General features: G+C 35.9%; 1 protein-coding gene across 4 annotated transcripts in view; it reads left to right on the top strand.

Moving 5' to 3' along the window:
• Nucleotides 1–17,800, top strand: part of LOC105443124 — a 35,165-nt gene extending 17,365 nt beyond the window's left edge. Inside the window, exons 6-10 of one of the 4 annotated variants that reach the window (XM_030978041.1) lie at nt 7,825–7,992; nt 9,781–9,948; nt 11,530–11,627; nt 12,440–12,631; nt 15,315–17,800. In XM_030978041.1, the coding sequence (XP_030833901.1) occupies nt 7,825–7,992; nt 9,781–9,948; nt 11,530–11,627; nt 12,440–12,631; nt 15,315–15,573 (885 nt within the window). In that variant the 3' untranslated portion in view covers nt 15,574–17,800. Of the gene's footprint in view, nt 1–7,824; nt 7,993–8,571; nt 9,273–9,780; nt 9,949–11,529; nt 11,628–12,439; nt 12,632–15,314 lie in introns of those variants that run through there. The other 3 variants (XM_030978044.1, XM_030978042.1, XM_030978045.1) reach the window with 3 other exon arrangements.
• The last annotated feature ends 8,951 nt before the right edge of the window (nt 17,801–26,751 follow it).

The raw sequence follows: 26,751 nt of genomic DNA, 5'->3' as shown, positions 1-26,751 counted from the left end.
CCTCAGTCTGCATGGCCATCTGAAGAGTGAGTGAGTCTGGAACCATATTGTATGCAGATGTGAATGAAATCTCAGTTGAATTTTTCTCACACATCTCTTTCTTACACTTCACAATCTGCTCTAAGAATCTTTGATGCTTGCAGGAGTGTATGGTGTTATCCCTCGATATCATCTCCTTCTAGGCGCCTCAGTTTTTTCAGTGCGTCACCAAGTGGTAATGTGGAAGCACATATAAATCCTGAACCTTTGGTTTGATTGAGAACCAAAATATGTGACCTATAGTATTCATGTAATGTATGTTTCAAGATGGTCGCCCGGTATTTATCTCCTTTATCGACACCAAGCTCCTCAAGAATGTCTTGGTACCTTACGCGGATGATTCTATGAGGAATGTGGACAGACCAGGAGCTGGAAAAGAGGAGCTTCCAGCTCATCTACAACATCATAAGGGTTTAACTTTGGCCGACCAGAATGCGAAGAGCCTTAAATTTGTTCATATATGTTGTTACACACGTAACTGGATGAAGAATAGGCTTATCACAGATTCTTGTTGGCATATGATGCATTTTGTGTAGTCAGTGCTCATATCTTTGGAAGACTTCTTAGCAGGCACGTGCTTCATGGACATGTCACTATCTGCCACACGTTTTTCTTGGCTGGTTACTCATCTTGCTGTAGGAACCTATAATATAGAGGGGTGTATCATTTGAATAATAGTTGCACTGTATTTATATTTGATATAAACGTAACTTTGAAATGTTACTTTACATTAGCAGGCAAACTTTCACTCTTTCTTGTAATTCTTGTAAGATCTTAAAAGACAGACCCAGGAATTCTGAAATTCATCTAGTATGAGGTTGCTTTGGTCAATGTCACCCTCTTATACCTATATCAATTATAAAACAACATTGAGATGGGGGTAATAGGTATATTAGTATTGGATTAACAGGAGCATTGGATGTAACAAACATGTAAAGTCATCACAAAAGGTTGCAAATCCGATTTAAGTGTTGTGATCCAAAACACAAGATGGAACAAAATTTATGCTACATTATATTAAGGTTTATTCTAATCTACAAGTGTTAAAGTGGAACTAGTATAAGAAACTATATATTTATTGGTTCACTTTCTCATATATTTACATCAGGTAATGTTTTAATACAGAGTCCTTGAGAAGAATCTTCAGGATTGCTCCATAGTGATGCCAGATGATTACATATGGAAATTCTGTAATAAGCTGCTAGATAATATTTTATCAATAATCCAAAAGTTTGCTAAGAGTAAAAATATTCTGATTTGAGTTAGCAAAACTTACTACATCCTCAAACCTGCAACTGAAATTCCTACCTCATACCAAAATGTTCAAGCTGGTTAGGAAGTTTCTGATAGTTTCTTCATCATTCTATTAGTTGAAATGTACTTGTAATGTTTGATTTCCTGTCTCTCTGATGTTGCTAACAACTCTGTTTAGTCATTTATAGAAAAAGGGAAGAATGCAATTAATCATTCACATTTCAGTTGCAAACTTGACACATACGGTATGCGGCAATGATGACTCATATTAAATGTATTATCAGGGAACTAAACTGCATATTGTCCAAAATGAACTTTGTTATGCTATAACTTTTTTTACATGAAAAGCAAAACATCTGTAATTTTCAGATCATATTCAACTAATATTACATACCTGCCAACCCTTACAAATAATCCAGAATATTCTGTTTTTCTGGATTAGTCATTTATAGAACTTCATTAAAGTATTTGTAGATCCAGACAGGATTCTATGTTTTATTTGACCATGTCATATAAAAACCAAGATTCTACAATTACCTTACACAATTTGTATTAATTACAAATCAGAATTACTAATTTTGGGGGGAATTTATGAATTGCCCCTGCCACTTGTGTCTCCCCCCATCGCCCAGCCCAACCGTTCACTGTCCCTTCAATCATTAAGAAAAAGGAGTCTTGCGCATCTTTTGAAAGAAATTTTTTGAAAATCAAACCTCCCGTTATGAAGTCACGTGTCAGTTTGTCTTTGCATGTCAGCCCGAAAATCGCTCATTTTTGTGATTTGTGTACAAAACATATGGAAATCTCATTTTTCAAATAAAGAGATAAAACATTGGTTATTTGGTCTTGTTTATAGTTTAGGTGTTTATTTTTGGGTCCAAATAGTTTAATTATAGTTGGAAATAAAATAAAACAATAAAAACAATAAAATGCATAAGTTAAAAAAAACAAAGAAATACATAAAAAATTATCAAAACAATAGATAACATAAGGAATAACCCTGGTTTTTCAATTTGTTGTGTTGTATTATTATTCCAAATTGTCTAAAAAATATATGTAGTGAGAAAGAATGCTTAAAATATGAATAATGTCTGATTTATGGGCAAAAATGTGAATTTGATGACCTTATTTGCATAAATTACCATAAATATGCTAATGAGTGAATTTTTCAAAAAATTGAAATTACCATAGTATTCTATACACTTCACTTGACATGTATGCAAATTTTCGCGACGATCGGGCGTTTCACGGCCGAGATCATAGGGGGGGGGGGCCTTAGAAGCCCCCCCCCCCCCCAAGCTATGCAGTTTCAAAATAGCCCGGGCTAAATAGGGTTAAACCTATTTCAGTCATTCAATTTCTGTACAGATCAAGACTCTCTGCCTTCATGATGTTGAGTGCCTCACACCAGCCTCATCACATGATGACAGCAGCCATGAATTTAATTCAAGATTTGAGAGTGAAAATAATTCCTTTAGCTTATTACATACAAATGCACGAAGTCTTGTTAAAAATTATGAATATCTGAACATTCTGCTGTCGGCCCTCACCAAACCGTTTTCAGCCATAGGAGTCACAGAAACGTGGCTTAATGATACATCTCCATCTACTTTATGTAATATTGTCAATTATTCGATTGTACGTTCTGATAGAAAAACCGGAAGGGGTGGTGGAGCTGCTATGTTTATCTCAAACTTGTTAACATACAAAATTAGATCTGACCTTAGTTTGAAGAGTGATGGTACTGACTCGATATGCATTGAAATCAATATGGCTCAAAGGAAAAACATCTTGATATGTACAATATATAGGCCTCCGCATACAAATGTTGAATTATTTTTGGATGAGTTTGATAGGATGCTGCATAAGGTCAATCTAGAAAATAAGGATGTTTACTTGATGGGTGATTTTAATATTGATCTTTTGCAGGAAGATAATACTTTTCATAATATGTTATGATCAAATTCATTCAATGCCATGATTGATAAACCAACCAGATTGGCAAATAACTCTTCTACATTGATAGATAACATTTTTACAAATGTCACCAATAACTATATAGGCTCTGGCCTCTTGTATAGTGAAATCTCTGACCACCTTCCAATTTTCCTGATTTGTAATCATGTTCGCAATTATCCTGAGGACGAAAAGAATCAAGCTATGATACGTAAAATCACAGCTGAAAAAATAGCCATGTTTAATGACGAACTACTCTAAGTAACATGGAATGACGTGGTCGCATGTACTGACACCAATAAGGCATATGCACTTTTTTGGAACTTGTTCTCCTCTCTTTTAAATAAACATATCCCAATGACTAAAAAAAGATCGGCAAGAAATAGAATCAAGCAGCCATGGATAACTAAAGGTATCTTTTGCTCTATTAAAAAACGGAATAGATTATATAAATATAGTCTTCGACACCCAGGAGAGGAAAGCTTGAATAATTACAAATCACATAGGAACAAACTAACCACCATTATTAGACAGTCTCGACAAATGTATTTTGCCAAGCAGTTTGAAAATGCAAATGGAAATGCATCATCAACGTGGAATGTGATCAATCAAGCCCTCAAAAAACAAAAGAGTAAATCAAAGTGTCATATTACCAAAGATAATAATACAATGGTTGATTCAAAAGAAATAGCAAATTGCTTCAATGCTTACTTTGTTGGGGTTGGCCCCAATCAGGCCAATACAATAGCTTCGAACGGAGTCGACTTCTCACAATTTCTTCAAACTCCCTGCAACAAGTCATTATTTCTCAAACCAACAAACTTGATTGAAATCTTGAATATTGCACGTTCTCTTAAAATAAGCTATGCTAACGGTCATGATGGGATAAGCACATATCTTTTTAAACAAGTTATAGGAAATATAATAACCCCACTAGTGCATATTTTTAATCTCTCTCTGACGACAGGTACATTTCCAGAAGCATTTAAGATTGCTAAGGTTGTTCCGATATACAAAAAGGATGACTCTTCCCAAGTCTCAAACTATCGCCCTGTTTCTATTCTCTCGAGTTTGTCCAAAGTATTGGAAAGACTTATATACAATAGGCTATATTGTTTTCTAACAGAAAATGACTTACTGAATCAGGATCAATATGGTTTCAGGAAATACCACTCAACCGATTTAGCCCTTGCACAATTATATGATAAGGTTTTGAATGCTTTGGCGTCTCGAAAGCATGTTATTGGTGTATTCATGGACTTAAGCAAAGCATTTGACACTCTTGATCACAAGGTACTATCAAGCAAACTTCATTATTACGGAGTAAGAGGAGTTGCTCTTGACTGGTTTAATGATTATTTGTCAGGTAGAAAGCAATATGTAAGCTACGAATCTGTAGATTCATCATTATTGCCTATGAAATGTGGTGTCCCACAAGGATCGATACTCGGTCCTTTATTGTTTCTACTGTATGTTAATGATATCTCGAACTCAACTACATCATTACAATATATTATATTTGCTGATGATACTAATGCGTTTTGCTCCAATTTCGATTTTCGATCACTTCAGAGAATTCTGAACACCGAGCTACCTAAGCTGTCTTTGTGGTTTAGGAGCAACAAATTGTCTCTGAATCTGAAAAAAACTAATTATATTCATTTTCAAAGCAGGAAAAATGCAACTGATAAACCTATACCTGAAATAGTCTTGGATGGTGAATATTTGGAGAAAAAACAAAATACTAAATTTCTTGGAACTATCATCAATGAAAATCTGAAATGGAGTGATCATGTACATTACGTTTCAAAGAGAGTGTCACGCACTGTTGGTTTACTGTATAAGTTAAAACATTATGTGCCTTTGAATATTCTATATATGCTATACAATTCCTTGATTCTTCCTTACATGTCTTATTGCAATATACTGTGGGCAGACTCAAAAGTATATACTGATAAAATGCTACTTTTACAAAAGAAAGCGATTCGTGTGTGTACCAATGCTGGATATCGCGATCACACTGATCCCCTATTCGCGAGGTTAAAAACTCTGAAAGTAACTGATATTAACTTTTTACAAAAAGCACTGTTCATGTTCCGTCTACATAATGATTCCCTACCTTCCCACTTCCCACCAATGTTTTGTTTGAATAGAAATATTCATACATACCCAACCAGACAATCAAATAAATACCATTTATGTAATCCTAAAACAACAATGGCTATGAAATCTATAAGACATTCTGGTCCGGATATTTGGAACTCACTGTCCGTTGACATCCGTAACTTGAAGTCAGTATATACTTTCAAGAAAAGTGTGAAATCAATTTTATTGAGTAAATATTGACAAATCTCTTAAATTAACACATGATATCATATATGTTTGTCAGCATTTCCTTGATATAGCAGGAAAATCCCCCTCCCATGCACCCTCTATCCCATTTTTTTTTTTGGTTGCAAGTCACTGTTTATTTTTTGTTATTTTCCCCCAATTATGTTCTGTAATTTACTTTACTTTACAATCGTTATGATTTTAAATGTTTCTGGGCTGCAAGCGTATCAAGCTGTCACGCTTAGGCTGTAGCCCTTCTGTATCATCACCTCTTCGAGCGTATGTATCTATGATTTACTGAATGTGGAAATGTAATTTAACTTATGTTTTATACTCATGTAAAGACATTGTCACATTATTGTTATAACCTATGATGATTCAGTAACCAATAAATATTTCAACTATTTCAACAGCTAGTAAACAAAAGTCATATAAAGAGAAAATTACATGTTGATCTAGAAGTATATGTAAATTAATGAAATTGAAAATCTATTTGGCAAATTAACGTAACCTTCATATTGTAGTTATGTTCAAGATGAGCTGGGTATTACTCAGCGTCCTGTGTTTGTTTTTGTTCATAAATATTTTGGATGGATGCAATTACTCAGATGAATACGCAGTAGTTACATGTACTACGGCTATAATAGTAAAAGTTAGTCCTATAAATCTTTTTTGATGCATTTTCTGCGCCCACTACCCTGAACTAACCGATTTCTGAACTTAACCCAGCACTAAAATCTATAATATACCGTAAGACTAAACCTAAGCTCAAAGCCTATTTGCAGCTCTCATGCGGATCCTATATATATTTGTGACTTAATAAAGCCCAGAACATTTGTCAACTGAGCTTAGCCATACACATACACGATATTGGAGCACCCAGTTATATTTGCAGTCATTCAATAAATACATGTATTCTGGTAATGTACTTTAATGAATCTAGTGCTGTAAGTCAGACGCTATGTTCGTGTTCGGTTCGGTTCGGCAGAGTTCGGCAATATTTCACCCGAACTTGGTTCGGTTCGGGGTTCGGTAATATAATAGCAAGCAGCGTTATAGCCACGGCGGTCGGCACTGGGCGGGCCGCCCGGTCTGCCGGGCGAGACCAGCACGGAGGACTTCTGCATACTGCCACTGACCAGCACGAATTTCACATTAAAAAACTGCTCTAAACGTAATTATTTGTGAAGAAAAATACTACTTACATTCGTATTTCCGTCTTGAATCGTGTTTTATTTTCAATTTTAAAAGAATCATGTTTTCAATTTGTCAATAAATGATATTTTTTAAAGATTTTCCGAGACGGTTGTTGTCTAATGTTAGAGTCATGAAAGCTGCCATCTTGAATAGAGAATTCAGGCTCGTCAATAACCGTTTTTTATAAGATTTTATTTTCAATAGGAAAAATATAAAATCCCTATTTTTCCTGAATAAATAAATACCATACTGAATTGAATATTTATTTCATTATTTATATTGTAAAATTTGTCCGATATTGTTACAATTAAAATATTAATTTGAATGGGTTTGAGCTGAACTTGTTTTGATCATGCACATGCCACATGTATTCTTGTTTATGGCTTGCGATCGCGACGTAGCGTGGTCAGGATTTGGGATTTAAATGGCGCCAGTGAAGTCGCGCCCACCACTGGATAGGCATAAATCACAAAGACAGAAAATGGGGAAAAAGTAAATATAAAATGAGCAATCATGACATGAAAATTAGGTACAAAAATGACAAGTTTATTAGCTTGCAAAAACGTTAACATTTTTCTGCCGAACGTCCGAACCAGGCCTTTGTGTTCGGTTCGGTTCGGTTCGGTTCGGAAGTGCCATGTTCGGCGAACTTCCGTTCGGTTCGGCGGTTCGGCTACAGCACTAAATGAATCACTGTTTGTATCACTATGTAGTGAGAAAATGCACTATGGCTGTGTTTGTCGATCCTCCTGTTGTTTTAACGCATGCCCATCAACAATTTTTCTGTGCTTTCCATCCTGTACTAACCAAATTCTTAACTTGATCCCTGCACCAAAAAGTATTCCTATCACTAAACCTGAGCTCAAACCTATTTGTAGCCCTTATCCAAATCCTATATTTGACTATATAAAGCCCATTGCATTTGTCACCCAAGCATAGCCATACACATACATGTATATCAGAGCACCCAGTTATATTTGCAGTAATTCAATGAAAACGTGTACTCTGGTAATGTACTTGTATGAATCACTGTTTGTATACATGTAGGTCCACACTGTCGTGCTCTATGACATTAGCTGTCCAACATCAGCCTCTTCACATTACCTAGCGGATGCTTTGTGTTCCATGCCAAACCTGACTCACCTGACACTACAGGGAAAGGATTTCCAGGAGGAGTTCTATTCTACACTGAATGCAAAGGCGTCAACCTTACAGGTATGTATGTGTGTTTGTACTCTATATCCATGCCATGATGAATTCAGGTACACATGCAGCAGTGGAGATGAATTTAAGGAGTTATGATATTTTAACAACATGCTGTCAATATTTTGTCAACGTGTTAATTTTTTTATATGAAAATGTATAATAGTCTTAGCAGACAAAGGAACAGTATTATAAAAAGAAGGGTTTTCATGTGCAGTGTAAGATACAGAATTCAGATGGCTCGAGTTAAAAATATGAAGTTCTGCAAAAAACATCACTTTTAAAGGATTGCCTCAGAAAAGATATTTTGGTTTCATGCAGACTAACTTAAAGTTTTTAAGTAAGCTTTTTTTGGGGGGGGACTTGATCCCTGCACCAAAAAGTATTCCTATCACTAAACCTGAGCTCAAACCTATTTGTAGCCCTTATCCAAATCCTATATTTGACTATATAAAGCCCATTGCATTTGTCACCCAAGCATAGCCATACACATACATGTATATCAGAGCACCCAGTTATATTTGCAGTAATTCAATGAAAACGTGTACTCTGGTAATGTACTTGTATGAATCACTGTTTGTATACATGTAGGTCCACACTGTCGTGCTCTATGACATTAGCTGTCCAACATCAGCCTCTTCACATTACCTAGCGGATGCTTTGTGTTCCATGCCAAACCTGACTCACCTGACACTACAGGGAAAGGATTTCCAGGAGGAGTTCTATTCTACACTGAATGCAAAGGCGTCAACCTTACAGGTGTGTATGTGTGTTTGTACTCTATATCCATGTCATGATGAATTCATGTACACATGTAGCATTCGAGATGAATTTAAGGAGTTATGATATTTTAACAACATGCAGTCAATAATTTTTCAAGGTGTTTAATGTTTTATTTGAAAATGTATAATAGTCTTAGCAGACAAAGGAACAGTATTATAAAAAGAGGGGTTTTCATGTGCAGTGTAAGATACAGAATTCAGATGGCTCGAGTTAAAAATATGATGTTCTGCAAAAAACATCACTTTTAAAGGATTGCCTCAGAAAAGATATTTTGGTTTAATGAAGACTAACTTAAAGTTTTTAAGTAAGCTTTTTGGGGGGATGGAGAGTGTCATGTCGCTACTTATGCAGTAAAACAATTTCAGTATAAACAGATTACGGAAGTACTCTAAAGACTAGTGGATACAAATAATTTTGTTTGTAATTTTCATATTTTTAAGTTCAGAGCAATTCATATAGTGGGAATTATATCCTCATGGGTCTGAAAGTAGTATCTTAGTATACTTCAGATTCAATACATGAACCATGAGGTATGGGGTTCGAATCCCTGCCATACGTAGCACTCATGTTGTTTGGCAAGACATTAATCTACATTTGCAAAACTTGTCCTAGGTGAAGTAATATAAGTGGGTACCTGTTAGGATATATTCCTTGAATGCATCACTATGTAGTATGAAGTAAGAAAATGCACTACGTCTGTATAATTTTTCTATCCTCGTGTTGTTTAATGCGTATGCCCCATCAACAATTTTTCTGTGCTTTCCATCCTGTACTATCCAAATTCTTAACTTGATCCCTGCACCAAAAAGTATTCCTATCACTAAACCTGAGCTCAAACCTATTTGCAGCCCTTATCCAAATCCTGTATTTGACTATATAAAGCCCATTGCATTTGTCATCCAAGCATAGCCATACACATACATGTATATCAGAGCACCCAGTTATATTTGCAGTAATTCAATGAAAAGGTGTACTCTGGTAATGTACTTGTATCAATCACTGTTTGTATACATGTAGGTCCAATCTGTCGAGCTTGATGATGTTAGATGTCCAACATCAGCCTCTTCACATTACCTAGTAGATGCTTTGTGTTCCATGCCAAACCTGACTGACCTGATACTACATGGAAGGGATGTCCAGGAGGAGTTCTTTTCTACACTGAATGCAAAGGCGTCAACCTTACAGGTATGTATGTGTGTTTGTACTCTTTATCCATGCCATGATGAATTCAGGTACACATGCAGCATTGGAGATGAGTTTTAGGAGTTTTTATGCCTCAGTTACGAAGTAGCCGGAGGCATTATGTTTTCGGGTTGTCCGTCCGTCTGTCCGTCCGTATGTCTGTACACACGTCTGTACGTACGTATGTCCCGTTCTCGTGATCACGTTATCTGAAGAACCAATTGATGGATTCCTGCCAAACTTTGGTCATGTATGTATCTTACAGAGTGGATGAACTGATTAGATTTTGGGGTCACGAGGTCAAAGGTCACAGGGCTCATCATGTATGCAAAAACAGCTCGTGATCGCGTAATCTCAAGAACCGACCGATGGATTCCTGCCAAACTTAGGTCATGTATATTACTGGCAGAGCTGATGAACTGATTAGATTTTGGGGTCACGAGGTCAAAGGTCAAAGGTCACAGGGCTTATTATGTATGCAAAAACAGCTCGTGATCGCGTTATCTGAAGAACCGATTGATGGATTCCTGCCAAACTTTGGTCATGTATGTATCTTGCAGAGCCAATGAACTGATTAGATTTTGGGGTCACGAGGTCAAAGGTCAAAGGTCACAGGGCTCATTATGTATGCAAAAACAGCTCGTGATCGCGTTATCTCAAGAACCGATTGATGGATTGCTGCCAAAATTAGGTCATGTATGTTACTTGCAGAGCCAATGAACTAGAGTAGATTCTTGGTTCATAAGGTCAAATGTCATGGGCTCATTATGTATGCAAAAATAGCTTGTGAACGCATTCTCATTAGAACTGACAGATGGATTACTATTTAACTCAGGACATCTTGCAGAGCCAATGAACTGAGTAGATTTTAGGGTCATGAGGTCAAAGATCAAAGGGTCATATATGTATATAAGAAATTGCTTGTAATCACAATATTCTGAGAACCTGTTAATGAATTACAATTGAACTTGAATTCAAAAAATTTCTTGTGTTTTGGTTTGTAAAATTGCTCTATGACGGAGGCATCATTTTCGACTGCGCGCAGTCAAATTCCATCTATTTTTTTTGGGGGGGGGGGGGGAGTGTTGTGTTACTAGTTACGCAATAATACAATTTCATTATAAACAGATCACTGAAGTACTCTAAAGACTAATAGATACAAATAGTTCAAATCAATTCATAAGGTTTGAATAATGTCATCATGGGTCTGAGAGTATACGTCAGATTGAATAGTCACTAAACAAGAATGGAGATCTTGATCACAGTGTACTTATTTTAAGCACAGTTTTTGTTTTTGTCCTTGATGTTTTGGACAGGTGCATGATCAGGGAGGAGGGGTGTCAGCATAAAGTTCTGTTGAAATATTGACCAGTTCAATCAACATAGCTTTTTTTGTATGTGTGTGTATTTGGTGGGGAGGGGCGGTGTATATGAGGTGTCAGCGTAACAAGGACACTAAGTCTATATGCCAGAGAGGGTACTGACCTGGTATGTACATGTATGGTATAGTATGTCAGCCAGACTTGAATGGAGGAAAACTAGAAGAATCACTATCACCAATCATACTCATATATTTCTTTTCAGGGTTCTTTTCCTCAAATCAGTAATGGAAATTTCAAGTTCAACGGAAAGTACCAAGTAGATATCGATTCATTCCTGCAGGAGCTCACTGACAGGCGATTGTAAGTGAACTAAACATAATGAATTAAAAATAATTTTATTGCTATGCAACTCACTCCTTGATCCTCATCAAATGATAGGTCAAGCACGGTCACGTGTAATTCCTTTACTGAGAATATCACATGTTTTTCCATGAAAAACCATGCTTTATATACCTCACTTAAGAAATCCAGCCATCTGATTGGTCGAAATTGCATTCATAAACTTTAACAATTCCTGTAAAATTCTGGGTAAAATTCCAAACCCATGTAATAGTTCTAAAAAATAGTTCTAAAATCCCAATAACCATGGTTACTTTGTGTAAATGTGTACGCAATAAGCAAAATAAATAATATTTTATTTAGAGGCCATTTTGTACCAGTAACCGTTTTTTTTTTTTAAAGGGGCATATTTTGTCAGTGGACAATTTTTGTGTAATTATTATGTAAAATAGGGGATTATTTTTTACTCCTTGTTACTTGTTGCAGTAATCCCAAAAAGCAGCTCCTTAAAAGCTATACCGGGATGTCAATCATGTCACGTGCCAATAACTATAACAATCATGGATTAATAGTAATACTATATATAATATATATAATAATAACTGATTATATTGATAATAACAACTTATTATAATTATTAATAACAATAATAATGATAATAATAATAATAATAATAAGGATGATAACAGTAATGATAACAGTGGATTTAAGTTTAGCACTTGCGTCTGTCAAACTTGACACTTGTGGCACTCCACACTTACACCCATAACTTCACGGTCACGGTGGTACCATCAAGTTGCAAAGATTGTAATAATCATTCTTTCATTCCTCAGGACGTTACCACCATCAGACTACCCTCAACAGTATGTTGGTAATACATCAGATACATCAGATACTGTATGTCAATTGTCTCAGACATATGCAGAAGGTAGCAGCGGTCTGAGCAGGCCTTGTAAGAGGCAAGCTCCTTCTACTCAGTCAAGAGTTCCGCAGGATGATCCTGAAATTCCAGTGAAGCAATCAAAGTATGAAGTCTAGTTGCTCTGGTATCGGTAGAGTAAGACAATAGGGACTTTTAGATTCGCACAAAGACAATGGGGATTGCTACGATCGACGTCCTTTTAATGCACTGCCATGAATAGACGTCACACGTTTCAGTCCACGCAAATCTAAAAGTCCCTAATGTCCCACTGGTAACACTACATCTTGACTTTGTGTATGCCTGATACAGGGCTCCACACTGACTTTTTTTTTATGGTCCAGATTTAACTTTTTACAGTCAGTATGCATGAGCCCTGAGTTACAACTTCCAAATTTAACGGTCCAGACTTAGATTGTGGGTGTCTATGTGTTCTGGCTAGCCTGTTGGCTTCAAGCCCTGTACTGATTTTGGTGTAAAAGGGGGTATTTTTTGGCAATGTTTGCAAATGTTTAGATATTTGTAAAAAGGCTGTTTTCTTCTTTTTCACCTTGATGAGTACAGTCCACTATCTGGTGTTAGTTTAGAAATTGCATGAGAAAGGGATCATAATATTGTCACAATGTTCGAAACATGTGAAAGGCCTATGTAGAAAGTGTTATAGGATCAGTTTGTGAGTGTGTATTCAATAAGCCCAAAACAGAGTAGTGTTAAGAGCACATTGTGTACCTGTTTTATGCAGAGAGGGATCACACAATTTGTTATGAACAAGGAAAATTTAATTTTTTCTCTCTTTTTAAAAGTTTATTATTATGTTATTTATAGGGAGGGATTTCTCTTGTAATGGCACAGTTATTTAAGTTATCAACATTTTCAAAGGTGATCCCCAAATTTCTAATGAGAGTTAGAAAAAGGGGTAATAAGGGTATGTTTTTTTGCGAAAGAGCAAGAAAGTTTACAAACAATGTGCCCCCCCCCCCATAATGTTAGCAAACACGTGAATGAGTGTGTACATGTGTTCATACGTAGGCTAATTTGTGTGAGTTCTAGGAAAACCACCCCCCCCCCACCCTTCCTGAGGACGATTACCCTCGAAAATTACCCCCTTGGATTATCACCTCTGAAAATATATTCTGTTTTTATTAAAACCAACTTATTATCATCAGGGTACACTTCCCCTTTAATGAACAGGGGGTGGGGTGTAATTGGCCTCTCATGGTTGTCCTTGGTTGTCCTAGGGGTATTTTCAGGGTTGGGGGTGGTTGTCCTTGGGGGGGGGGGGGGTAGTTTTCCGGGGGTAATTGTCGAAGGGGTAATTGTCCTAATCCCCCCCCCCCCCATGATGTTAGCAAACATGTGAATTAGAATTAGTGCTGTAAGTCAGACGCTATGTTCGTGTTCGGTTCGGTTCGGCAGAGTTCGGCAATTTTTCACCCGAACTTGGTTCGGTTCGGGGTTCGGTAATATAATAGCAAGCAGCGTTATAGCCACGGCGGTCGGCACTGGGCGGGCCAGCCGGCCTGCCGGGCCCGACCAGCACGGAGGACTTCTGCACACTGCTTCCGACCAGCACGAATTTCACATTGAAAAACTGCTCTAAACGTAATTATTTGTGAAGAAAAATACTACTTACATTCGTATTTCCGTCTTGAATCGTGTTTTATTTTCAATTTTAAAAGAATCATGTTTTCAATTTGTCAATAAATGATATTTTTAAAAGATTTTCCGAGACGGTTGTTGTCTAATGTTAGAGTCATGAAAGCTGCCATCTTGAATAGAGACTCAGCCAGGCTCGTCAATAACTGTTTTTTAGAAGTTTTTATTTTCAATAGGAAAAATATAAAATCCCTATTTTTCCTAAATAAATAAATACCATACTATAATATATATTTATTTCATTATTTATATTGTAAAATTTGTCCAATATTAATTGTTACAATTAAAATATTAATTTTTTGTTGAATGGGTTTGAGCTGAACTTGTTTTGATCACGCACATGTATTCTTGTTTATGGCTTGCGATCGCGACGTAGCGTGGTCAGGATTTGGGATTTAAATGGCGCCAGTGAAGTCGCGCCCACCACTGGATAGGCATAAATCACAAAGGCGGAAAATGGAAAAAAAGTAAATATAAAATGAGCAATCATGACATGAAAATTAGGTACAAAATGACAAGTTTATTAGCTTGCAAAAACGTTTTTTTATTTTTCTGCCGAACATCCGAACCAGGCCTTTGCGTTCGGTTCGGTTCGGTTCGGTTCGGAAGTGCCATGTTCGGCGAACTTCCGTTCGGTTCGGCGGTTCGGCTACAGCACTAATTAGAATGTACCTGTGTTCGTGAAAGTAGGCTACATTGTGTGACTGTGTGCTCGATAAGCAAAAAATTGAGGCCTTGTTGTACCCATTTCTTTTTTTTTAAAGGGGGCATAATTTGTAGAATTTTTTTTGTGTAACTTTATGGTAATATGTGTTATTGTTTACTCCACTATAACAATCATGGATTAATAATAATAATAATGATAATGATAATAATAATAGTAATAATATTATTGATAATAACTGATGATAATGATAATAGTAATAGTGATATCTGATGATATTGATGATAAATTATGATCATGATATTAATAATAATAATAATGCTAAAGAAAATAATGATAACAGTTGATTTTAAAGTAGCACTCATGTCTGTCAAATTTGACACTCAAGGCACTCCACACTTACACCCATAAATATAAAGGGACATCATCAGGTTACAAAGATTGTATTAATCCTTCTTTCATTTCTCAGGATGGCTCTGGAATCAGATGAAATACTTGACACACTCTCGAAAAATGTGCCCCATACGACTTACACAACGCTATGCAGACATCTTGGCATCGGATTCGCCCAAGCTAACAGCATCCTAGCCAAGTACATCATGGACTACCAGAGAGCTACGAGGGAATGCTTGGCACAGTGGAAGACAAGGACTGGTGGTAATATGGCCCAGCTTAAGACCATCCTTGTGGATGCAGAAGTTGGAGATTTAGTGAAGTATATAGAGTAATCATGCGAAGCTTCCGACTGGGGCAATATGAACTCTTAAACGTGACACTGTGTTTAGGCTTTTATTCAAAATCGCAGGTTTAACAAAGGAACCGTGAAATGACACCTGGCTGAAATTCTCCCCAGAGAGTGGAGAAGGTGAAAACATTGTGTGCAGGCAAGCCTGAAATTGATGACCAGAGTAATGACATTTCTGTAAAGCACTTACAGACATCATAGATGTTTCAATCAGTTTATAAATCTAGAACATTATTAGTAGTATTATTGAACAAAGTCTGAGGTCTAAATAGTAAAGTAAACGTTTGTTCGATTGGACTGAAAAACAATTCTTTTCTTTTCAATTCAATATTTTTTTTACCACTGTGACGAGCAGCTGGTCAACCAGTTGTGTTACTCAATATCCCAAGCTGTAACCCCGATAATTAGCAGTTCAGGAAAAAAAAACTATGAAGGATGACTTACTGAAGTATTTTATTTTTGTCTCACTCATAATAATAAGTTGCAAAAATGAACAGAAAGCCAGAATCAGAAATTTGAGATCTTGGCTCTGATCTGGGTCATGAAGCTTGTTATCAATTACAAGTTGCAATAACTGTTATAAGCTCCTGAAATGGTTGCATTTGATTGGCTGAGAGCCAATTTGTCATAGAAATGTGACACTTGTTATTGGTAGGAAGTTTTATGAAACAGGACCGAGAGTTTCTTTGAGCCAGTTTATCTGGAAATGAAATTCCATTACAAGGGCCCTCTTGCTTCAACAGTTGCAATGTCAAACCCGACATTACTCAAAAAGTAAACACAATTAATAAATACGCGATCCCAATTGGTTGAAAATATAATTTTAATTTCAATTTTTTTTTTTATGAAAGAGTCTCCAGAATGCAATATTGACAATGAGGTTGTTTTGTGAGATTGTAATTTTATTAAGTATTAACAGTATTATGTTGTACTTAACTTATGCATTTTGGTCAGGTTCACACAAGTTGCGTATACACAGTTGGCCCCGAAAGTTTACATGCACCTGGAAGAAACTCATTTTACTCATATTTTCTCTAGTGCACCCATTCCTATCGGGAGTCACTCGTCTCAGAGTGATTAGTGATGTATATACTAAACGGAGACCATATTTGTTGTATCTTCCTGAAGTGAAATTTGGCAGGAATGACTGAAACTGTGATAATGTATATCTGGCCCAACTGTACATGTTTGTATATGTACAATTCAGGGATTATTCCAGTACTTGATTTTTTTTGTCTTTGTCTTCTTCTATTTTTAACTACCAAGTTTTGTGTGCCTTATGATTTTGTATACCGGTATACTATAAATAGAGACAAAATTGTCGTATCTTCCTGAAGTAAAAAGTTGGCAGGAATGAGCGAAACTGTGATAATGCATATCTGGTCCAACTACATGTATGTATATCTACAATTCAGGGATTATTCCAGTACTATTTCATGTTTTTGTTTTTTCTTTGTCTTCTTCCATTTTTAACTATCGGTAGATGTGTACCAAGTTTGCGTGCCTTATGCTATGTATAAACTATAAACAGAGAAAGAATTTGTCTATCTTTCTGAAGTGAAAAGTTGGCAGGAATGAGTGAAGTTGTGATAATGTATAGCTGGACCAACTACATGTATGTACATACCACAATTCAAGGATTATTCCAATACTTAATAGCATTGTTGTATTTTATCAGGACTCTGAGTAGATATGTACCAAGTTTTGTATGCCTTATGCTGAAGGCCTGCCTGTATGAACAAAGTGGTCATGTGATTTGATATTAGCCTTGATGCCAAGAGCTACTTGTATAGGAGGGAAATATGCATTGAAATCCTGAACTCTGTGACATGTTGAATTTGCAAAAATCACAATTTTTCAATACAAACTGGCATACCAGTGTGTGTTTACTGTACGCCATACCTCTCATCAGTGTATAAATCAATATTCTTTGAAGATACATGATTTTAATGAGAACAATGTAGCAATAAAAGAATGTTTCCAATTTCAAGAAGAAAATCTGATCACTGTAGTCCAAATCATATGACCATCATATGACCTTATGGTTTGTAAGTGTACAGCCTTGTATTTATGATATGCAAAGGATTCCAAATTAACTAAAATTGAAATGTTATTACATCTGAAATATGTTCATAACAAACATTTTGTGCATACCATGTTTATGTGTACAGAGTATATGTCAAAGATTAAATTGTTTGTTGTATTTCTTATTCCAAGTCTGAATTTATGAATTATTCGTAAGGTTTTAATCCAGAGAGGGAGGCAGGGAGGGAAGGGAGAGAGATAAGGGTGCATGTGAGTGGCGATGGAGGGAGGAAATGGAGAAGAAACAGAGGGAGAGAGAGATGAGGGTGCATGGGAGTGGGGGAAAGACAGTGAGCAAGAGAATATAAAGGAGAGATTTAGATCATAATTAGGGATGTATAGATGGCCAATATGTATCAGTAAGAGGGAGGAAGGAGAGAAAGGAGATCAAAATCTTGGAGTGTATGAGAGGGTGGGGGGGGGGGGGTGTTAGGGGAAGAGAAGTGAGAAATAGAGCAAGCAAACGAGAGAAAGGAGAGATTTAGAATGTATGATAGAGATTTGGGGGAGGGGTACATGCAGTGGTATAGTGAAGTGGAAGATATGGCACGGAAAAGAGCGGGTATTTTTTTAAGAAAAGTGAAAAACAAATTCCAACTAGACTTTAATTCGTCACTTAGACGAATTAGGTGATACGTATGATATTGGTTTACATAACGAAGAATGCATTTAATACACGATATCATATTATTTTATAAAATACTTTTCCCATTATGATCTATCCATATGTCAAGTTTAAATTGTGACGATCCCTTGATCATTATGGATCTAGGGAAGATAGATTGTAACAACATATGACCATTGACTCTATGCAGTAACCCGTTACACCTTTGACTCTAATTTACATCATGAAGAACACCTTTTGACGATTTTATCTTATTCAAAGAAACGAAAATGTAATTGATAAATGATTATCATCATTATGATAATGATGACCATGATGATGATGAAGATGATCATGACCATGAGCGTGATCCTGATATCTTTTTGAAAAAATGAGGGTTGATTTAGATAGCATATAGTCTCAGCTACAACATACTTAAAAATCACCAAAATCCAAGCAGAATTAATGGCGATATTGCTAGCAAAAGACAGGAATGTAGACTCCAGATTTGAGAAAAAGTCATCTCCCATAGGGATTACACGCAAACAGTAATGGATTAAGTGAAAATAGGGTAATAAAAAGGTAAAAAGGGTTATTTATGACATTATTTGCGATTCTACGTGTTTAAATAATCAAAGGAGATGGTACAGTGAAGGTCAAAAGGAAAAAAAAGTGAAGCAAAAAATAGTTGGAGACACCCGGACTCGAACCAGGGATCTCGAGGTTGGAAGTCAAGTGCGTTACCGATATACCAAAACATCTCCCATAGCGATTACACGTAAACGGGAAATGGAATTCTGAAGTCCTACTTTGCAAGTGAAATATGAGCATGATCCCGGCATAGGATCGAAAAATGAAGTACACATTTCGGATAGCTCATTGTCTCAGCTACAACATACCCGAAGCTCACTGAACACAAAGTTAACAAAACGGAGATGTTGCTCGCGAAAGACGGAAATGTAGAATGCAGTTTTGAGAAATAGTCATGTCCCATAGACAATACACGCAAAATGTGAAAAATTGACATTCCTCCTTAAATCGCAAAAATATGCCACGATACCTTTGTCAAACTGGAAAATTGTTGATACTGCATTTGTAGGAAATCATCTCAGCTAGAACATATCAAAATTTGGAAGAAAAACAATCAATATTTACAGAGATATAATCAATTTTCCAAAAATATGCAAACGTCATAATATGCAAAATTAAAATTTTGAGTTTGAAGGCCATTATGATAACATTATGACTTAATTGAGGGTCAAATGAGACATTAAATCATATCTTCATTCCAAAATCTATCCAAATTTGAGAAAATATTAGGATTTTCTATCTATTCTTAAAAGTTACAATGAATTTTATATAGGCATGTTTTTGCCCATGTATTGTGGATAAAGATAACGCAAATCCGCGCGTGCTGTCAACTTTGACGGACGCTCATTGCGTTAATAAAAGGTGAACGAATTATCAAAATGCTTGGAAATCTGTGCCAAATATGATGACAGAGAAAATTCGGCGATTCTATGTTGCAAAATGCCAGTACGCGCGGAAACGCGCACGCATGCGCGTGTGTGCGATTTTTTTGCGAAATGCTTTAAATGGCCTGAAACGTATGCAAAAAAAATTTAAGATGATTTAGAGCATTTTAATTTTTTGCGCGCGCATTAACACGCGCACGAACGGGTACGCGCGCGTTTACGCACGTTTTTTGACCTAAAATTGACCGGACGGATATTGATCTTAATCATGATAAATATGAATGAAAAATTACTATCCGTTATGAAGATATGATCATTAGTTGATTTTCACAAAATGGCGCCTGGATGACGTCACGATGACTTTGAGTCTTTGAAAAGTCACGCAGTTCTAAGTTAGACTAAGATCTATCATCATTGAAAGATTCATAACAATGCCTTCCTTCAGTCTTGAGATATCCTGCGAACAAATTCGAGGAAGAATAATAAATAAAAAAAATAAATAAAAATCTTGACGAAATCAATAGGTGATACGTAGACTTCGTTACGTATCACCTAATAAATAAATAAAGAAAGAAAATTCTGACGAAAACAATAGGTGATCTGTCGTTGACAGACCACCTAATAATAATAAAGAAAAATCTTGACGAAATCAAAAGGTGATACGTAGACTTCGTTACGTATCACCTAAAAAAAAGAAAATCTTGACGAAATCAAAAGGTGATACGTTGACTTCGTTACGTATCACCTAATGATTCCTTCAAAATTTGCAATTTCAACTTTCGATCGAAAATTTTAACATGATCCCAACATCTGATTAAAAAACAAAGTACACCGTTTTTATAGCCCATGGTCTCAGCTATAACATACCCCAATTTGGGAGAAAACAGAGCACACATAAGATAGATAGTGCTCATAGATGAATGCCATGTAGATTCATGATGTGAACGAAATTCACCTTCCATAGACATAACACGCAAATGACGAAAATTCTGACATGTGGCCTTTAATTGAATTTTGTACTATGATGACCTCATTAAAATGAAACTTAGTGAAAAGTGATCGTGTAGAGAATTGCCTTATCTACAACATATCGACATTTCAAAGAGAATCGATGAATATTGAGAGAAATACACTACATTTTCCATAAATACAATGACGTCATAATATGCAATTTTGTATTTTTGACTTCCAAGGCCATTATGATGACGTTAAGATGTACTTAATGGCCAAATGAGATATGAAATCATACCTCCGACTCATACTCTATCTAAATATGAAAAAAAAATTGGCAATCCCTATTCATCCCAAAGGACTTTTTATAGGCATGTTTTTGCCCATATATGCAATGTATTACAAAAATCGCGCGTACGGACGGTTATCTTGAACGGACGCTCATTCCGTTTTTAATAGTGATAAAGAGCTAAACATGGTATCAAATTTTCCGGAAAAATATGAGGAATATTCGGTCAAAAGCTTTTGCGGAGAAATTATTTTTCGTTCGGCCGTGACGAACGAAAACGTCCAAAAAATGCGTGTTTTGCGTGATTTTTTATAAAATGCTTATAATGGCCTGAAACGTATGCCAAAAAAATTTAAGACGATTTTGAGCAATTTAAAATTTTACGCGCGCATTAACGCGCGCGCCTACGCGTACGCGCATTTTTGCGCGCATTTATTGACCTCAAATTGACCCGACGGATATTGATCTTATTCATGATAAATATGAATGAAAAATAACTTTCCGTTATGAAGATATGATCACTAGTTGATTTTCACAAAATGGCGCCTGGATGACGTCACGATAACTTTGAGTCTTTGAAAAGTCACGCAGTTCTAAGTTAGACTAACATCTATCATCATTGAAAGATTCATGACAATGGCTTTATTCAGTCTTGAGATATCCTGCGAACAAATTCGAGGAAGAATAATAATAAAAAAAAAAAAAAAGAAAATCTTGACGAAATCAAAAGGTGATACGTTGACTTCGTTACGTATCACCTAATGATTCCTTCAAAATTTGCAATTTCAACTTTCGATCGAAAATTTTAACATGATCCCAACATCTGATTAAAAAACAAAGTACACCGTTTTTATAGCCCATGGTCTCAGCTATAACATACCCCAATTTGGGAGAAAACAGAGCACACATAAGATAGATAGTGCTCATAGATGAATGCCATGTAGATTCATGATGTGAACGAAATTCACCTTCCATAGACATAACACGCAAATGACGAAAATTCTGACATGTGGCCTTTAATTGAATTTTGTACTATGATGACCTCATTAAAATGAAACTTAGTGAAAAGTGATCGTGTAGAGAATTGCCTTATCTACAACATATCGACATTTCAAAGAGAATCGATGAATATTGAGAGAAATACACTACATTTTCCATAAATACAATGACGTCATAATATGCAATTTTGTATTTTTGACTTCCAAGGCCATTATGATGACGTTAAGATGTACTTAATGGCCAAATGAGATATGAAATCATACCTCCGACTCATACTCTATCTAAATATGAAAAAAAAATTGGCAATCCCTATTCATCCCAAAGGACTTTTTATAGGCATGTTTTTGCCCATATATGCAATGTATTACAAAAATCGCGCGTACGGACGGTTATCTTGAACGGACGCTCATTCCGTTTTTAATAGTGATAAAGAGCTAAACATGGTATCAAATTTTCCGGAAAAATATGAGGAATATTCGGTCAAAAGCTTTTGCGGAGAAATTATTTTTCGTTCGGCCGTGACGAACGAAAACGTCCAAAAAATGCGTGTTTTGCGTGATTTTTTATAAAATGCTTATAATGGCCTGAAACGTATGCCAAAAAAATTTAAGACGATTTTGAGCAATTTAAAATTTTACGCGCGCATTAACGCGCGCGCCTACGCGTACGCGCATTTTTGCGCGCATTTATTGACCTCAAATTGACCCGACGGATATTGATCTTATTCATGATAAATATGAATGAAAAATAACTTTCCGTTATGAAGATATGATCACTAGTTGATTTTCACAAAATGGCGCCTGGATGACGTCACGATAACTTTGAGTCTTTGAAAAGTCACGCAGTTCTAAGTTAGACTAACATCTATCATCATTGAAAGATTCATGACAATGGCTTTATTCAGTCTTGAGATATCCTGCGAACAAATTCGAGGAAGAATAATAATAAAAAAAAAAAAAAAGAAAATCTTGACGAAATCAAAAGGTGATACGTTGACTTCGTTACGTATCACCTAATGATTCCTTCAAAATTTGCAATTTCAACTTTCGATCGAAAATTTTAACATGATCCCAACATCTGATTAAAAAACAAAGTACACCGTTTTTATAGCCCATGGTCTCAGCTATAACATACCCCAATTTGGGAGAAAACAGAGCACACATAAGATAGATAGTGCTCATAGATGAATGCCATGTAGATTCATGATGTGAACGAAATTCACCTTCCATAGACATAACACGCAAATGACGAAAATTCTGACATGTGGCCTTTAATTGAATTTTGTACTATGATGACCTCATTAAAATGAAACTTAGTGAAAAGTGATCGTGTAGAGAATTGCCTTATCTACAACATATCGACATTTCAAAGAGAATCGATGAATATTGAGAGAAATACACTACATTTTCCATAAATACAATGACGTCATAATATGCAATTTTGTATTTTTGACTTCCAAGGCCATTATGATGACGTTAAGATGTACTTAATGGCCAAATGAGATATGAAATCATACCTCCGACTCATACTCTATCTAAATATGAAAAAAAAATTGGCAATCCCTATTCATCCCAAAGGACTTTTTATAGGCATGTTTTTGCCCATATATGCAATGTATTACAAAAATCGCGCGTACGGACGGTTATCTTGAACGGACGCTCATTCCGTTTTTAATAGTGATAAAGAGCTAAACATGGTATCAAATTTTCCGGAAAAATATGAGGAATATTCGGTCAAAAGCTTTTGCGGAGAAATTATTTTTCGTTCGGCCGTGACGAACGAAAACGTCCAAAAAATGCGTGTTTTGCGTGATTTTTTATAAAATGCTTATAATGGCCTGAAACGTATGCCAAAAAAATTTAAGACGATTTTGAGCAATTTAAAATTTTACGCGCGCATTAACGCGCGCGCCTACGCGTACGCGCATTTTTGCGCGCATTTATTGACCTCAAATTGACCCGACGGATATTGATCTTATTCATGATAAATATGAATGAAAAATAACTTTCCGTTATGAAGATATGATCACTAGTTGATTTTCACAAAATGGCGCCTGGATGACGTCACGATAACTTTGAGTCTTTGAAAAGTCACGCAGTTCTAAGTTAGACTAACATCTATCATCATTGAAAGATTCATGACAATGGCTTTATTCAGTCTTGAGATATCCTGCGAACAAATTCGAGGAAGAATAATAATAATAAAAAAAAAAAAAGAAAATCTTGACGAAATCAAAAGGTGATACGTTGACTTCGTTACGTATCACCTAATGATTCCTTCAAAATTTGCAATTTCAACTTTCGATCGAAAATTTTAACATGATCCCAACATCTGATTAAAAAACAAAGTACACCGTTTTTATAGCCCATGGTCTCAGCTATAACATACCCCAATTTGGGAGAAAACAGAGCACACATAAGATAGATAGTGCTCATAGATGAATGCCATGTAGATTCATGATGTGAACGAAATTCACCTTCCATAGACATAACACGCAAATGACGAAAATTCTGACATGTGGCCTTTAATTGAATTTTGTACTATGATGACCTCATTAAAATGAAACTTAGTGAAAAGTGATCTTGTAGAGAATTGCCTTATCTACAACATATCGACATTTCAAAGAGAATCGATGAATATTGAGAGAAATACACTACATTTTCCATAAATACAATGACGTCATAATATGCAATTTTGTATTTTTGACTTCCAAGGCCATTATGATGACGTTAAGATGTACTTAATGGCCAAATGAGATATGAAATCATACCTCCGACTCATACTCTATCTAAATATGAAAAAAAAATTGGCAATCCCTATTCATCCCAAAGGACTTTTTATAGGCATGTTTTTGCCCATATATGCAATGTATTACAAAAATCGCGCGTACGGACGGTTATCTTGAACGGACGCTCATTCCGTTTTTAATAGTGATAAAGAGCTAAACATTGTATCAAATTTTCCGGAAAAATATGAGGAATATTCGGTCAAAAGCTTTTGCGGAGAAATTATTTTTCGTTCGGCCGTGACGAACGAAAACGTGCAAAAATGCGTGTTTTGCGTGATTTTTTATGAAATGCTTATAATGGCCTGAAACGTATGCAAAAAAAATTTAAGACGATTTTGAGCAATTTAAAATTTTACGCGCGCATTAACGCGCGCGCCTACGCGTACGCGCATTTTTGCGCGCATTTATTGAACTCAAATTAACCCGACGGATATTGATCTTATTCATGATAAATATGAATGAAAAATAACTTTCCGTTATGAAGATATGATCACTAGTTGATTTTCACAAAATGGCGCCTGGATGACGTCACGATAACTTTGAGTCTTTGAAAAGTCACGCAGTTCTAAGTTAGACTAAGATCTATCATCATTGAAAGATTCATGACAATGGCTTTATTCAGTCTTGAGATATCCTGCGAACAAATTCGAGGAAGAATAAAAAGAAATAATAATAAAGAAAATCTTGACGAAATCAAAAGGTGATACGTAGACTTCGTTACGTATCACCTAATGATTCCGTCAAAATTTGCAATTTCAACTTTCGATTGAAAATTCCGACATGATCCCAACATCCGATGAAAAAACAAAGTACACCGTTTTGATAGCCCATGGTCTCAGCTATAACATACCCCAATTTGGGAGAAAACAGAGCACACATAAGATAGATAGTGCTCATAGATGAATGCCATGTAGATTCACGATGTGAACGAAATTCACCTTCCATAGACATAACACGCAAATGACGAAAATTCTGACATGTGGCCTTTAATTGAATTTTGTACTATGATGACCTCATTAAAATGAAACTTAGTGAAAAGTGATCTTGTAGAGAATTGCCTTATCTACAACATATCGACATTTCAAAGAGAATCGATGAATATTGAGAGAAATACACTACATTTTCCACGAATACAATGACGTCATAATATGCAATTTTGTATTTTTGACTCCCAAGGCCATTATGATGCCGTTAAGATGTACTTAATGGCCAAATGAGATATGAAATCATACCTCCGACTCATACTCTATCTAAATATGAAAAAAAAATTGGCAATCCCTATTCATCCCAATGGACTTTTTATAGGCATGTTTTTGCCCATATATGCAATGTATTACAAAAATCGCGCGTACGGACGGTTATCTTGAACGGACGCTCATTCCGTTTTTAATAGTGATAGAGAGCTAAACATGGTATCAAATTTTCCGGAAAAATATGAGGAATATTCGGTCAAAAGCTTTTGCGGAGAAATTATTTTTCGTTCGGCCGTGACGAACGAAAACGTGCAAAAATGCGTGTTTTGCGTGATTTTTTATGAAATGCTTATAATGGCCTGAAACGTATGCAAAAAAAATTTAAGACGATTTTGAGCAATATAAAATTTTACGCGCGCATTAACGCGCGCGCCTACGCGTACGCGCATTTTTGCGCGCATTTATTGACCTCAAATTGACCCGACAAATATTGATCTTAATCTTGATAAATATGAATGTAAAATTACTTTCCGTTATGAAGATATGATCATAAGTTGATTTTTACAAAATGGCGCCTGGATGACGTCACGATGACTTTGAGTCTTTGAAAAGTCACGCAGTTCTAAGTTAGACTAAGATCTATTATCATTGAAAGATTCATAACAATGGCTTCATTCAGTCTTGAGATATCCTGCGAACAAATTCGAGGAAGAATAATAATAAATAATAACTAGACTTTAATTCGTCACTTAGACGAATTAGGTGATACGTATGATA

This window comes from Strongylocentrotus purpuratus, unplaced genomic scaffold (genome assembly GCF_000002235.5).
Source record: "Strongylocentrotus purpuratus isolate Spur 01 unplaced genomic scaffold, Spur_5.0 spur5_scaffold_1, whole genome shotgun sequence".
NCBI classification, from domain to species: Eukaryota; Metazoa; Echinodermata; class Echinoidea; order Camarodonta; family Strongylocentrotidae; genus Strongylocentrotus; species Strongylocentrotus purpuratus.
The sequence above is the reverse complement of the archived record's forward strand: the minus strand, read 5'-3'. Positions and strand labels throughout refer to the sequence as shown.